Source organism: Gastrolobium bilobum, unplaced genomic scaffold (genome assembly GCF_033153095.1).
Source record: "Gastrolobium bilobum isolate Gb01-03AN ecotype WA unplaced genomic scaffold, APGP_CSIRO_Gbil_v1 utg8088, whole genome shotgun sequence".
NCBI lineage: Eukaryota > Viridiplantae > Streptophyta > Magnoliopsida > Fabales > Fabaceae > Gastrolobium > Gastrolobium bilobum.
In genome coordinates this window covers 507808-521161 of record NW_026898843.1, presented here as the reverse complement: position 1 = coordinate 521161, position 13354 = coordinate 507808, and the positions used below count along the sequence as shown (strand labels likewise).

The 13354-nt window shown below is 33.6% G+C and overlaps 1 protein-coding gene and 1 non-coding gene across 2 annotated transcripts; one reads left to right on the top strand and one right to left on the bottom strand.

Annotated features, from left to right (window-relative positions):
• The first annotated feature begins 583 nt into the window (after positions 1-583).
• On the top strand, positions 584-656 carry TRNAR-UCU (transfer RNA arginine (anticodon UCU)). The gene has a single exon. It is a non-coding gene; the product is annotated as a tRNA-Arg (tRNA).
• Positions 657-1828: 1172 nt separating this feature from the next.
• LOC133284669 (uncharacterized) lies at positions 1829-3302 on the bottom strand. Its single transcript, XM_061481736.1, has one exon. It carries the CDS (start codon positions 3300-3302, stop codon positions 1890-1892), a length of 1413 nt encoding a protein of 470 aa, XP_061337720.1. The 3' UTR covers positions 1829-1889.
• Between the last annotated feature and the right edge of the window lie 10052 nt (positions 3303-13354).

Here is a 13354-nt window from a genome sequence, read left to right as displayed (position 1 = left end):
TTTCACATTACACTGAAAAAGAAAAGAAAAGAAAAGAAGAAAGAAAAAGAAAAAAGAAAAATTTAAATGATCAAAGTGGCATAACAATAATTACAATTTCAAATGTTAATGATTTTGTCAGAGTGCAAGAGTGCCACTCGATGTTATCTTGGCGGCCACATGACTTGAGATAATCAAGTTCCTTATAACAAAAAATAAGGATATGTTTGATTTTTTTTTTCTTTCTTAAAACTGTTTTGTAGAATAATTAATGAAATAAATATTTTCTGTATTGTATGTGTTTTGAAAGTTAAAAGTCAAAACATAAAACATAAACAACTGAAACATATTTTCTAAATTTGATTCTAAAAATTAAAAAATTATTATTATTTATAGAATTAATTTTACAAAACATATCTTATTAAACAAGTCTTTTTTTAAAAAAATGATTTCTTCGAAAACACAATTCAAACGTGCCCTAAGTTTTCCTTAGATTTTCAAGTAATAGTACGAAGTTATCTTTCATTTTCAATATAGATAGAGGTACGCATGCCATTCTAATATAAATATTGATTAAAACTGCATAGCTCAACTGATACGAATTGCGCCTGTGGCCTAATGGATAAGGCGCCTGACTTCTAATCAGGCGATTGCGGGTTCGAGTCCCGCCGGGCGTGTGTTTTAAACCATTTTGCCTTCAGTTAATCTTATTGCACTTGTAATAAACTACTCCAAAGTTGAAATGATTTTGAAAATTTTGAGGAGTACAATTTTTTTAAATAAACACAATTGAAGCTCTGTAAAACAATGTGCATAAAGCAATGTCAAGACAAATTACTGCTGTGTTTATATTTTGGTTTTATTCTACAACCGCAGCGCACGGAATGCGATGTGATATGCCGGGTCAATTGGCTTTAGTTTTAAAATTTCAACTTGAAATTGGGGTGGCACAGTTGATAAGAGAGTTGTGTTCAAAAAGTGAACTGTTATGGTTAAAAAAATTTGGGATACCGATCAAAATGTCACTGTTCACCAACTTTTTTACCTAAATGTCACGCGAACAGTGTTATTTCCCAATCTGCCACGGGGGCAAGTTCGCTTCTGACACAAGCGACCTCGGTTTGCTGACGTGTCACATTTTTAGTAGATAACAAGTATTAAATTTAAAAAAAAAAAATTCAAAAAAAATGAAGTTCGCCTACCATGTAGGCGAACTTGATTAAAATATTATTGAAACCGAGGTCGCCTGTGTCAGAAGCGAACTCTGACACCACCAGGAAGCTGACACATCAGCAAACCGAGGTCGCTTGTGTCAGAAACGAACTTGCCCCCGTGGCAGATTGGAAAATAACACTGTTCGCGTGGCATTTAGGTAAAAAAGTTGGTGAACAGTGGCACAATGGTCACTGTTCCGCTCCATAAAAGGAATTAGTCACATCTAAAATAAAAATAAAAATCACTTGCCGGTCAAACCCGACTAATGAGTGTGAGAGGTGAAAACAATTCTTGTACGTAATTTTACTCTTACATAAATTGTAAAGAAGTTGTTTCCTATGTTCAAACTTATAACTTTTCAGGAAGAAACAACTTTACTGTTCCAGTTCGCCCCTGTATTAATCACATCTAAGTAAATGGAAAAAAAAAATTGAAATTGAAGGACACATATTTAGTAAAGATTTGTTTTTTATTTTTAAATAAAACACAAAGCTTAGTTTAAAAAACAAAAGGGTATCTAGATGGTAGATACAGACATTACATTTTTATTCTTTTTTCAACAAGAAACAACTTGAAGAATAATCCTAGAAAGAGAACGAACACTTTCATCTATTTAGTCTAATTAATATACATTCTGTCTTACTATAATTTCATCTATCATACAATCTATCCCAGTAAAACCATCTTTTCTAAGTCTAGGTGGAAGAATGTTGCTGTTGTTGGTGCTGAAGATTGAGCAATTCAAGCTCCTTCTGGCGAATAAGCAAAACCATTCTCTCATTTTCTAGCCTCCTGCGTTCATTTTCAAGTTTGGCTCTCTCCATTTCCCTCTCCTTCTTGCTACTAAACCTTGTCCATTTCAACCTTTGCTTTTCCAACTCAAATGCTTGAGTTTGATAGCTTATTTGCTTCTCCTCCAACTGCAGTATCCTGTTCCTCATCCACTGCTTTTTCTCCCAAGGACTCCTACCCCCATCTTGGAACACACCATTCACCTCATTGCTTAGTTGTTGCATTAAATGAGATGATGATGACATAGATAACCCTGCTTCTTTCCTTGACCTCTTCCTAGATAACTTTCCATCATTCTCATCATCATTTTCATGTCCATGTCCATGTCCAACTTGACCCTTTGAACCACCTTCTACTGATTCATCTTCATCCACATCAGAATAGTCCTCTGACTCATCATCCTCATCCTCATCGTCATCATTATCATTATCCTCTTCCAAGTTTGCCACTTTCAACATCCTCATACCCTCTCCCCCTGACCCACCAAAATTCCCCACCCCGTTCTCTGATGAATGAAAACAACTTTGTTGTTGTTGGTGTTGTGGTTGAGCCTGAGTTACCTCTATTCCAGCCTCTACTTGCTGTGGAACAGTAGAAGCTCCATGACCACAACTATTATGGTAAGCACACATTTCTCTGAAGAACAAGTGTTTGGAATTGAGTAACTTCCTAACTTCCTCTTTCCTCTTTGGGGACAAGTCCATTGTATCCAACAAGTTCTGATTTTCCACCACCTTGCAAGCTGTTCCCTTGCCTAGAATATCATTCACTCTCTTGTACCTCTTGTTCAAGTCATTGAATTTGTCCTCGCATTGCTGTGGAGACACATAGAACCCCTTTTCCATCATAGCCCTTGACACAGATTTCCACTTCCCTTTCTTCTGCAGCAAACCTGTGGACTTCTTCTTCCCAATGGGATCATTCCCTTCAGAACCACCTTCATCACCAATGTAATAAACCGCCATTATCAATAGCTTAACCATGGTATCTGTCCACTTCATTCTCTGCCATGGTGAAATCTTCCTCTTGGGGTCCCCAGAGCTTTCATCTGCTGGGAACCCTGGCTCATCTTCATCACTGAGGGTGCTTTGTTGTTGCTTGTTCTTTGCTGAAAAGGGAAGAGGGTACCCATGTTTGATTGATTGATGGAGTTGTGGATTGTGTGTTTCCATCTCATGGTGTGCAGCATAGGGAACCATTTGGGGATGGTGCAAATGGTGAGGATTTTGCTGTTGATGTTGCAAAGGGTTTTCTATCCCTATCAATCCAGAACTGATGCTAGAAAACATTCCACCACCAAGTCCATTTGGTTCCATCAAACACTTCAAAACAAGTTCAAACCTCAACTACCTAAACAAACAAACAACCTATTTTAAAAAGCTATAAACTTTCAAGGAAAGGAACTTACCCGTTAATCGAATAGTTGAACAGTGGAAAAAGGGTGTTCATAATTTGGCAGAAGGACCAATGTTGTGAATGATTGAGGGAGATCAGAAGTGTAGCATCACACCATTCAGTGTTCACCAACTCGCTTGGTTTGGCTTTGAGGGATTGAAATGGAGGAACAAAAGTGAAGAATAGAAAGCAAAATGTCAAAAGTTGGTGTGGGTTGCATTGAAATTGGTGTTAGATTGGGTTGTTGGAGGGAGACAAGGGTATATAATAGAGTAAGAGATAGAAGAGAGTGAATGTGTTTGATTGAAGCAACCGGTTTTGTCGGTGCTGACAGAAAACTGCCCATGGTTTTGGGTTTATAAATCTGCCTTTGGAAGGATAACCCACAGGTTTCATGTGAAACTGGGTTGATATGGTGACTTAAAAAAGTGCTGTTTCATAAAGCCAACAAAGACAATTGATCCTGTATACGTGATTATGATCAAGTAACTCAAATTTCTACCATAAGCACGAGGTATCAATTGGTATATGTTTTAACCTAGGGTTTATTACTTTTATGCAACACAAGACAACTTATTTTATGTTACTTGAGACAAATGATGTGAGACTTTTTTTTTATAAAAAAAAAAAAGAAGAAAAGAAAAAAAATCTAAAGAACCCACCATTTTGTTAGTGTAAAGAAGAGAGACTTATCTTATGTGTGGAGAAAATATTTTCCCTTTAACTTATTGTTCAATTTTCTCAAATTTCGAGTTAGTGTGATAAGTATAAATTGGAAAAATATTTATTATTTTAAAAGATATAATTTTGGGTAACAGATTTATTTACCACTAAATTAATTTACTATTCTTACAACTAATTTAATTATTGTTGATTTTCGTCAATATTAACAGTTATAATTTATTAAGAATTAATAATATTTATTGGGTCACATTTATTAATTAATTATTAATTCTCAATAAATTATAACAGTTAGATTGAAAGAACTCAACAATGATTAAATTGGTTGTAAGAGTGATAATTTTTTTTGTGATAAATATATCCGCTCCCATAATTTTGTGTCCTTTTTATGAAACGTTATCGTTTTGGTACATAATTGATGGTTTTTTATTTTCTCTATCTTCCTAATTTTATAAAGGAGAAAGAATGTAAAAAATCACTAAATATGCATTAAAATGATATCATTTTATCTAAAATTATATAAAATTATATTCTTTTAAAATAACAAATATTTTTCTTTAAATTAAATATGTTAAAAACTTGATACTTTGAGCTTAGAAGGGTATGCAATATGATCAAATATGATAAAAAGTAATTTATTTATATTATTTTTACCTTTATGGTTGTTTTTATTTATATTTCTTTTTTGGGAAGAGAATAGGTATTGTTGTAGCAGTGAAAATGTTCTCTTTTATAATCTTGAGCTTAGAAGGGTATGCAATGTGCTCATTGTCCCCATTATAGAATAGATTATCTTGTATTGAAATTTAACAAGATCTTCTCAAAAATATTTTGTGTTTATTAAAATTTTACATGATTTCTTTAAAAAAATGGTTTCTTTTCTTTCTTTATATATGTTTATAGATTTTGATAGATTATCACTAAGGGAAAGGATATTGTAACAATCAAGTTGTGTTACTATCAAGTTACTACCAATCAATCTCATCGTTAGATCGATTATGTTGACCCAACAGTTATATTTATTTCCATCTTTGTAGGGTCATGATTTTTCAAATTTAATACTTTATATTTATTTTCACCTTTGTATGGTTATGATCTTCCATATTTACTGCTTTTACTTTAAATATGAGGAATCATAATCATACAAAGATGGAAATAAATATAACCGTTGGATCAACATAATCGATCTAACGGTGAGATTGATTGGTAGTAACATGGTAGTAACACATCTTAGTTGTTACAATATCCTTCCCTTATCACTAATTTAATATTTATGAATAGAAAAAGTTGATACAAAATTTCTCGTGAAATTTTATAAACTGAAATTTTAACATGAGAAAGGATTGATTCTCTTCTCTTCTGTCTTCCTATCTAACTTTCTTTCTTTCTTCTTCTTCTTTTTTATTTTTTCCTTTTTTAAAAAATTATTTTAATTACAAATCTTTTTTCTGTAAGTATTACAATATCTTTTAATAACAAGTTGATATATTATTTAGCAAATTTAATTGAGATTATTTAAAAGATATTACATCTCCCTCCTTGTTTTTCTACATTGATAAATACTTTTCCTCCTCTTTTGCTTTTATGAATATTTTTTGAAAAAATATTTATCCTTTTAAATCACACAACTTATATCATTTTATTCTCACAAAGAGGTGAGATCCACAGCTTTATTTTTTTTGTCAACTCTCTTTCATTCTTTATTTATCTCTTTTTCTCTCTTAAAATGACACAACTTTACATCTTTTAAAACGACACACACTTTACTCATGCTTTTTTTTAGAAAATAGACTCTTATGCTTTTTTCTCTCTTGGATATAAACCGAAAACCGTGTTTTTGTTTGTTTTTGGTTTTTTAAAAAATAATGGATCCCACCATTTATTTTCTCTGCAAGAATTTGAAAGGCTCTCCTGTATCAGCAGAGCCCCCAATACTAAGTTCAATGTACTTGCAAAAATTTATATTAGATTTGAGTTGAGTTAATTTTAAGATAGAAACTATTAACAGAGTTACAGAGTTAACTTCAAAGGAATTAACGCAGACAAAATAAATTGTGTTAATAATTATATTTAAAAAAAATTAATTTTTTATTCCATATAAAGAAATTCACTTTTAAATATGAAGAATACAAAAGAAATAACATGAAATGAACAAATGATTAAACTTAAAAGTGTAAAGGCTCATTTTGGCTTAGATTAAAAGATATAAATATTCATATATACTTTTACCAAAAAAAATAAATATAAATAATTTTAATTAAATAAAAAATAATTAATTTTCTTTGGTTCAGTTTTTGTAACTTTTTTTATTAAACTCAAATCAAATCAAACCAAACAAAATCACTCTTGGTCGAATGTCATGCAGTGAAATTTCTTTTGTAACTGAAAGATCATGTTTTTTAATCTAAAAAATATTCTCTTTATAATTATATAAAGGTAAGATCACATATAAAAATTATCCTAGAATTTTCTTAGGATTATTTTTTTTTAACCTGGGAAATAATCCCTTTATAATTATGGGGAGTGATTTTTTTTAAATGTTGATTTTTTGGGTTCATTATGTCAATTTGATTGAATAAACAATCCTAGTTAAACTTATCATTGACTATACTAAAGTTGGAAAGCCAAAATAGTAGAATCAATATTAAAGTGCTTTAACTAATGTGAACGATATGAAAAGGTTTAAACGAAAGGAACCGATTTCAATTATAGATCAATCACGTAATTTTTTATGCTTAAAGATTTACCAACTTGTCAAATGAGAGTTTTGCTGAACGTAGAAGTTAAATTTACAATACTTTACACAAGTTGATAAATTTAGAAAGCCGAGTTTTTTATTATTTTTATTTTTTATAATTGACTTATAACCGGAGAAGTTATGCGTATTTTAGTCCAAAAAACAAAATCGTGAATAGCATGTTTTATGATTTAATATACAATAACCAAACAGGACAGTTTTATTATACGTCGATTAAAATTAAACTTTTATTTCTTTCACTTCCTCTTTTTCTACTTTTGTAAACAGTTCTCCACTTTTTCTTGACATCGGTGGTCTTTGAAGTGTTGGTAAAGACAAATCAAATTTTCCTTTTTAATTTAACATGTCATAAATGATTGAATTCAAAGCTAAACAAATATTCTAATAATAATTCTTTTGGGATTCAACAAGGACACATACAATCGCAAAACAAAACAAAAGAAAGAAAAGAAAGAATGGAGAAGCAGATTTATCTTGGTTTACCCTATGTGGCCTATATTCAACAATATTTCATCATATTATCTTTACAACATTCGTTACAAAGTATTCTATTTACAAGAAAAATATAAATACGCTTAAAAACATTAAGTAACATTAGTTATTCATGGGTCAAAGTCAAAACTACTAAAAAATAAATAAATAAATTAAGCTCAAGGCCCACAATAATACCAGGCCTTCGCAGTTCCAGGGGCGCTCCCCTTACCCCTCATTGGGACAACTTTCCCAGACTATCACCCGCTCATCAAGGAGCAAGACCGTGTTAACTTTCTCTTCATTTGGTCAACAAGAATCAAATGCAAAGTATAAATAAATTATACAAAAATTAAATTAAAACAAAGCAACACAAACAAATTTTCACCGTGAAATTCCCTCAATCTAAGGAATTAAAATCATAGGACTAGTTTTGAGACACATAAATTCTCCGCTATCAATAAAAATGATATTATAAAATTATCCAAAAGCAATTACAAACAACTAGAGCATCAATAAGTAACTTTTGAAGGACCTCATAAGTGTTGAAGAATTTTAATAATTTACCACAAACTTTATGAGGATTATATGATCTCAAATTGAAGAACTACTAAAGACTTGAAGTCATGGGATTATAACATCATGGGTTAGACATCTGTCATTCAACACCTAATTTTTGTCATTAAATGTTGATCCTTTGCTCCATTAGCATAGTTTTACCCTATGCATATAATTTTCTAAAATTGAATGTGTTAAAAAAACCAAATTTTCAGCGATGGGTAGTTAGGTAATTTTGGTTAAAATAAGAAAACCAATTTTGCTATAGGTTCAAATTGCGTGCAACCAAATCTATTTTATGAGTGTGCACCCTCTTTCTTTAATTAAAAAATGGAGCTGCCCACACCTAAAGAAAATCCAAAGCTACTTTACCAAACTAACTCTTAACTTTTTAAGTGTACCAAACAAAAACCGACTCTAATACATTTAAGAGAAAAACTGAAGGAATTATTGGATCAACGGAAGCGTTTTAGACCATTGCGGTTTGGGATGCAAACAAATCATCATCGTTTTACTGATTTACCTTTTGGTGCGCAGATCTCGTGCAGAATCTTTTCATGTATGATTCCTCTTCACAACTGCTGCTCACTTCAGCGCTGCAACACGAACAACCTCCTTGAAGCTGGACAGTGGCAGATCTTTCAGACTATGTCTCAAGGGAAAATAGGAAGTGTGTGGACACTCTCTCACTTTCAGGGAGATGACCTTATCTCAACCTCTACATCTACCAAGTGAAGACTAGATAGGCTGATGACTATAATGTAGAATATATATGGGTTCCAAGAAACCCTAGCCCTAAGTTGAATGGGCTTTAGGTTTCTTGTGCTCTTTTTACACACTAGGCCTATTGAGTTTTAGTAAAAGTGCAAAATCCAACTATCTCCCACTTGCTCTTAAGTACAAACTTGAGCCCAAAGCCCAAGTCCGTGTATCCCACTAGTCGTTATCAACTGAAATTTCTCATTCCTTATCTCGAGCTAGCCTGGGGATCTACTATATGTTATTAATCAAGGCTCTTGATAATCAACAAATGATTATCTAATTCGGTGCTACTCCATTAAAAGCTCGAACTTGAACTCCAAGATTAATAACACTTATAACACGAATATGCACTGCCCCTTTGTAGAATGTCTATAATTGATTAACAAGTTTTCTTTAACTCAATCAATTATTTATTCCCTTGACTATGATAGTTTCTCTAATGAATTACATGCACTGGCCAGTGTCTTCAATATCCAAGTACTGAAACATATCAAAGGGATATATCCTACAAATTCCATGTTGTTTATCTCATAAATACTGATAATCAAATAATCTCGCTTCCAAGATACAGAGTTATTGGCCGTTAATAGATCGAACCTCACCCGTGGTAAATCAAAGAATGAAAACCATTTGATTACCTATTTATAATGAACTCAAGATTAAGAGCAATCACATAACTACAGTCTGGGATCCTCTTAAGACCCAAAGAAGTAACATGTCTTTCGAGCACAAGTTCAAGCAAACTCTTAGTAACTGAGTCTGCAAGATCTACCTTTAATGTTATTTAAGTTTTAGTGAAAAACTCATAGCTCGAGGTTGATTTCTTGAGTCAATATCTACTTGAAAAACTAAATCTGTGAAAACTCAGCTTTTCAAGACTCCTACTAGAATATACCAGCATATAACCTCTTATTCTCCAAAGATACTTGAGTACATGCTTAACAATAATATAGTGTTCCTCTAGGTCCATAATGGTACCGTCTCACTACTCCCACTGTATGGCAGATGTCTGGTTTAATGTCCAACATGATATGCATGAGACTACTTATTATCAAAGTATAAGGTATTCTACTTATGCATTCTTCTTTCTTAGGAGTCTTTAGAGGTTACTCATTAGGAAGATGAATTTCAAGTCTGAGAGACATAATTCCCCTCTTGAAATTACCATGTAAAATTTTTGGCAATGTAAGTAGCCTAAGATGATGCTAACAACTTATTCTTTCGGTCTCATAAGAGTTTTATACCAAGAATATAATTGGTTTTCCCAATACTTTCATACTAAAACACTAACTTAGCCAACTCTTTATGCTTGATATTACTAGCCAACTCTTTATCCTTGATATTACTTCCACATGTTTTCTAATAAAGAGCATATCATCTACATAAAGTACCAGAAAAGCTACTGCCTTTCGTTGGATCCTTTACATACAAATACACATCATTCATCAAGGTTCTCTCAAAATCAAAATTTTGATAATCTGATCAAAACTGATATTTCAAGACCTGGATGCTTGCTTAAAATCTATGAAATAGACTTTCACAACTTGCATACCGTGCGTTTTTGCCCATTTGCTTAAAATCCTGACATCCAACTATGCCTTCAAGCTAGCTTTGAAGGTTTTCACCTTTCTGTCCATCCTCTCTTTGCAATTTAGGTCCACATGCACCTAGTGGGTTTTACCCATCTTGATGCCTTTACTAGGTACCGAACAGAGTTGAAATACAAGTATTCCATCTCATGGTTTATAGTTTGAGCACACTTGATCAACACCATCTTCTAGTGCATTATTGTAACTAGTGGGATCAATGTCACTCAACAAGAGATAACTTGAAAGTTAACAAAGTTCTCTCGCACTATGAATGTATCGCACTAGTCCTTGTGTATCTACAGGTAGATCCGATTGGGTCAAATGGTGGATCTTTAATTTCTTGAGGATCCACATATTATGTGTTTAACAACTCCTTGATATTGTTCTTCCACGTGTTATACTAATATTTCTACTAGTTTTATTTATATATTATCATGTTGAATTTCTAATTATGGTTCCCTTATTTGTTCACCTAGAGGTATATATTTCCCCTCTTTGAAAAATCAAGGGAAAAGAGGATGAAGCTTCTAGAGATCCTAGAAATTCTTGATATGAGATAAGTCTCGTCAAGAATAACCTTACTTAAAGACTTATAATTTCTCATCTAGTCCCCTTCTAAAAAAATCAAGTGAGTGCTCACTTAGATCATCTTATCCTTTGGACTAAATAAGATACCATCCTTTGTTTTCTTAGGGTAGCCAAAAGATATGCACACTTTCGTACAAGATTCCATTTAATTTGACCACTTTTGTAGGACGTGTGCCGGAGTACCCTAAATTCGAATATAGTTTGAACGGGTCTTGCACCCTTTCCATAATTCTTTAGGTGTCGCTATAATAGATTTGAATGGAATCAAGTTAAGAAGGTACATTGCCTTATCAGGGTCGTGTTGTTGTACCTAGGCAGTTGGCGGAGGAAGTAATGACAGAGGCCCATAAGGGTCATTTTACAGTTCATCCGGGAGCTACAAAGATGTATCAGGACCTAAAGATTAATTTCTGGTGGCCTGGTATGAAGAAAGACATTGCCGAATTTGTCTCTAAGTGTCTCATTTGTCAGAAGGTCAAGATTGAGCATCAAAAGCCTTCTGGTATGTTGCAACCTCTGGATGTTCCTGAATGGAAATGGGAGAGTATCTCCATGGATTTCGTAGTGGGATTGCCGCGAACTCAGGCTAGTTATGATTCTATATTGGTGATTGTGGATAGATTGACAAAATCCGCACACTTTTTGCCAGTTCGGGTAGATTTCTCTGCTTAGAGATTGGCTAGGCTCTATGTGAAGGAGATTGTGAGGCTTCATGGGGTGCCTGAGAGCATTGTTAGTGATCGGGACCCGAAGTTCACTTCTCGCTTCTGGGGAGCATTGCAGGAGGCTCTTGGCACTCAGTCGAGACTGAGCGCTGCTTATCACCCACAGACGGATGGTCAGAATGAGAGGATCATTCAGACGTTGGAGGATATGCTGAGGGCTTGCACCCTGGAGCAAGGTACTGCATGAGAGCGATATCTCCCGCTAGGCATCTTCCAAAATATTATAGTTAAGGATGAATAACTGAACATGGACTTCACCAAGTCTAGAAATGTTTGATTTATGCATACTGCAACTTCGTTCAACTAACTTGTTCCTAGAGTTGACAGTTATGAAAACTATCCCCTTTTAAATCAGGTAACACCTGAACTTACTAGATAGGTATTCAACACTTTAGTGAGACCAAAATATTTTGATTTGAACACTTAGTATAATACCTCGCATTTCTAAATTATATATTAATATATTAAATGAGGATTAAAGGGAAGGGTTGCTGAAAATCCTGGAAATTATGTTAAAATACAAAGAAAGGGTAAAACGGTAATTAGCCAAACACGCAACCCTAGGAATGTAAAATTGAGTAGGAGGTCTCAGATGATAAAAATAACCCTGGAAATGGATTCAGAACAAAAAATTGAGTGGTTAGACAAGTTTCAGAAAATTTGGTGAATAGTATTTTTACCCGGTAAAAATATCGCGGTACAATTGCACTGTAAAGCGTGTCGATTGAATTTTGAGCTATAGGTTTGGGTACAAGTTGTAAATGGTGTATAGGACTAGGAAATATGATTTCTAATGAAATTTAACAGAAATTAGTAAGTTTGGGGAAGCGTGCCTACAGCTCGCGTAACGGCTTAAAACTGCATTTTCTCTGAACGACAGAAAAAATCTGGATTCATCTGATCAAGGGTAACTAAAGGACAATGGTTAACGTTAAAAATTAGAGTTTCTAAATAGGTTATTAAATTATGGACGTTTAATGGAATCAGAGGGAAATTCGAATTAGTTTGAAATCGCGTGAGGTGGCGGTGGAGCCCACCTCACTTAAGTCACTTAAGACACATGTGCATGTGACTATTCATCATCACCTCCCTCTCCCTTCCTCTCTCCAAACCCGAGCCCTACCCCCCCCCCCTCCATGGCCAAATTTCTTTGAAATTTTATCCTTTTCTAACTCACACAAAACTCAACCAAATCAAGCAAAGTTTGTCTTGAAAATTGTTGGAAATCACCTCCCAAACACATTGGTAGTAGTCTTGAGCCATGAAACCCACTAGAAATTGAGAGAGAAAAACCCCCCAAACCCGCGGCCCTTTGGTGTAGATTTGTACTCATGGAGTTGTTGGATGCTCCAATGGTTTAATATGATGTGGAAGAGTCCTAAGCCAAGCTATTGAGTAAGTTTCATCACATTTTAATGGTTGGATTGGTTGATTTAATTCATGAGCCCTAGAGGCATTTTGTGTGATTGATGTGGTTAGAGAGCTCAAATGGAAAATGTGTATTAGATAAATATGTCTTAGAATGATGTGTTGGAGTGATAATTGCAATAAAATTTATTGAGGAAATGTGATCACAACTTAGGAAATTTTGATGAGAAATCCAACACTTTGTGATTTTGAATTGTTTTAGGATTGTATAATTTAGTTTTTGTATGGTTGTATGAGTTAATAATAGGATTATATGAGGTGTGGAGTAGTTGAATTGGATTGAAAATCCCTTAGTGTATGCTTAAGTACAATTCGGCCATAATGAGTAAAATGAGGATTTGATGTTGTTAAATTGTATGGTTGATATGTTGAGTTGTTAAATGGTAATTAGAAGGGTTGTGTGGTGGTTGGAT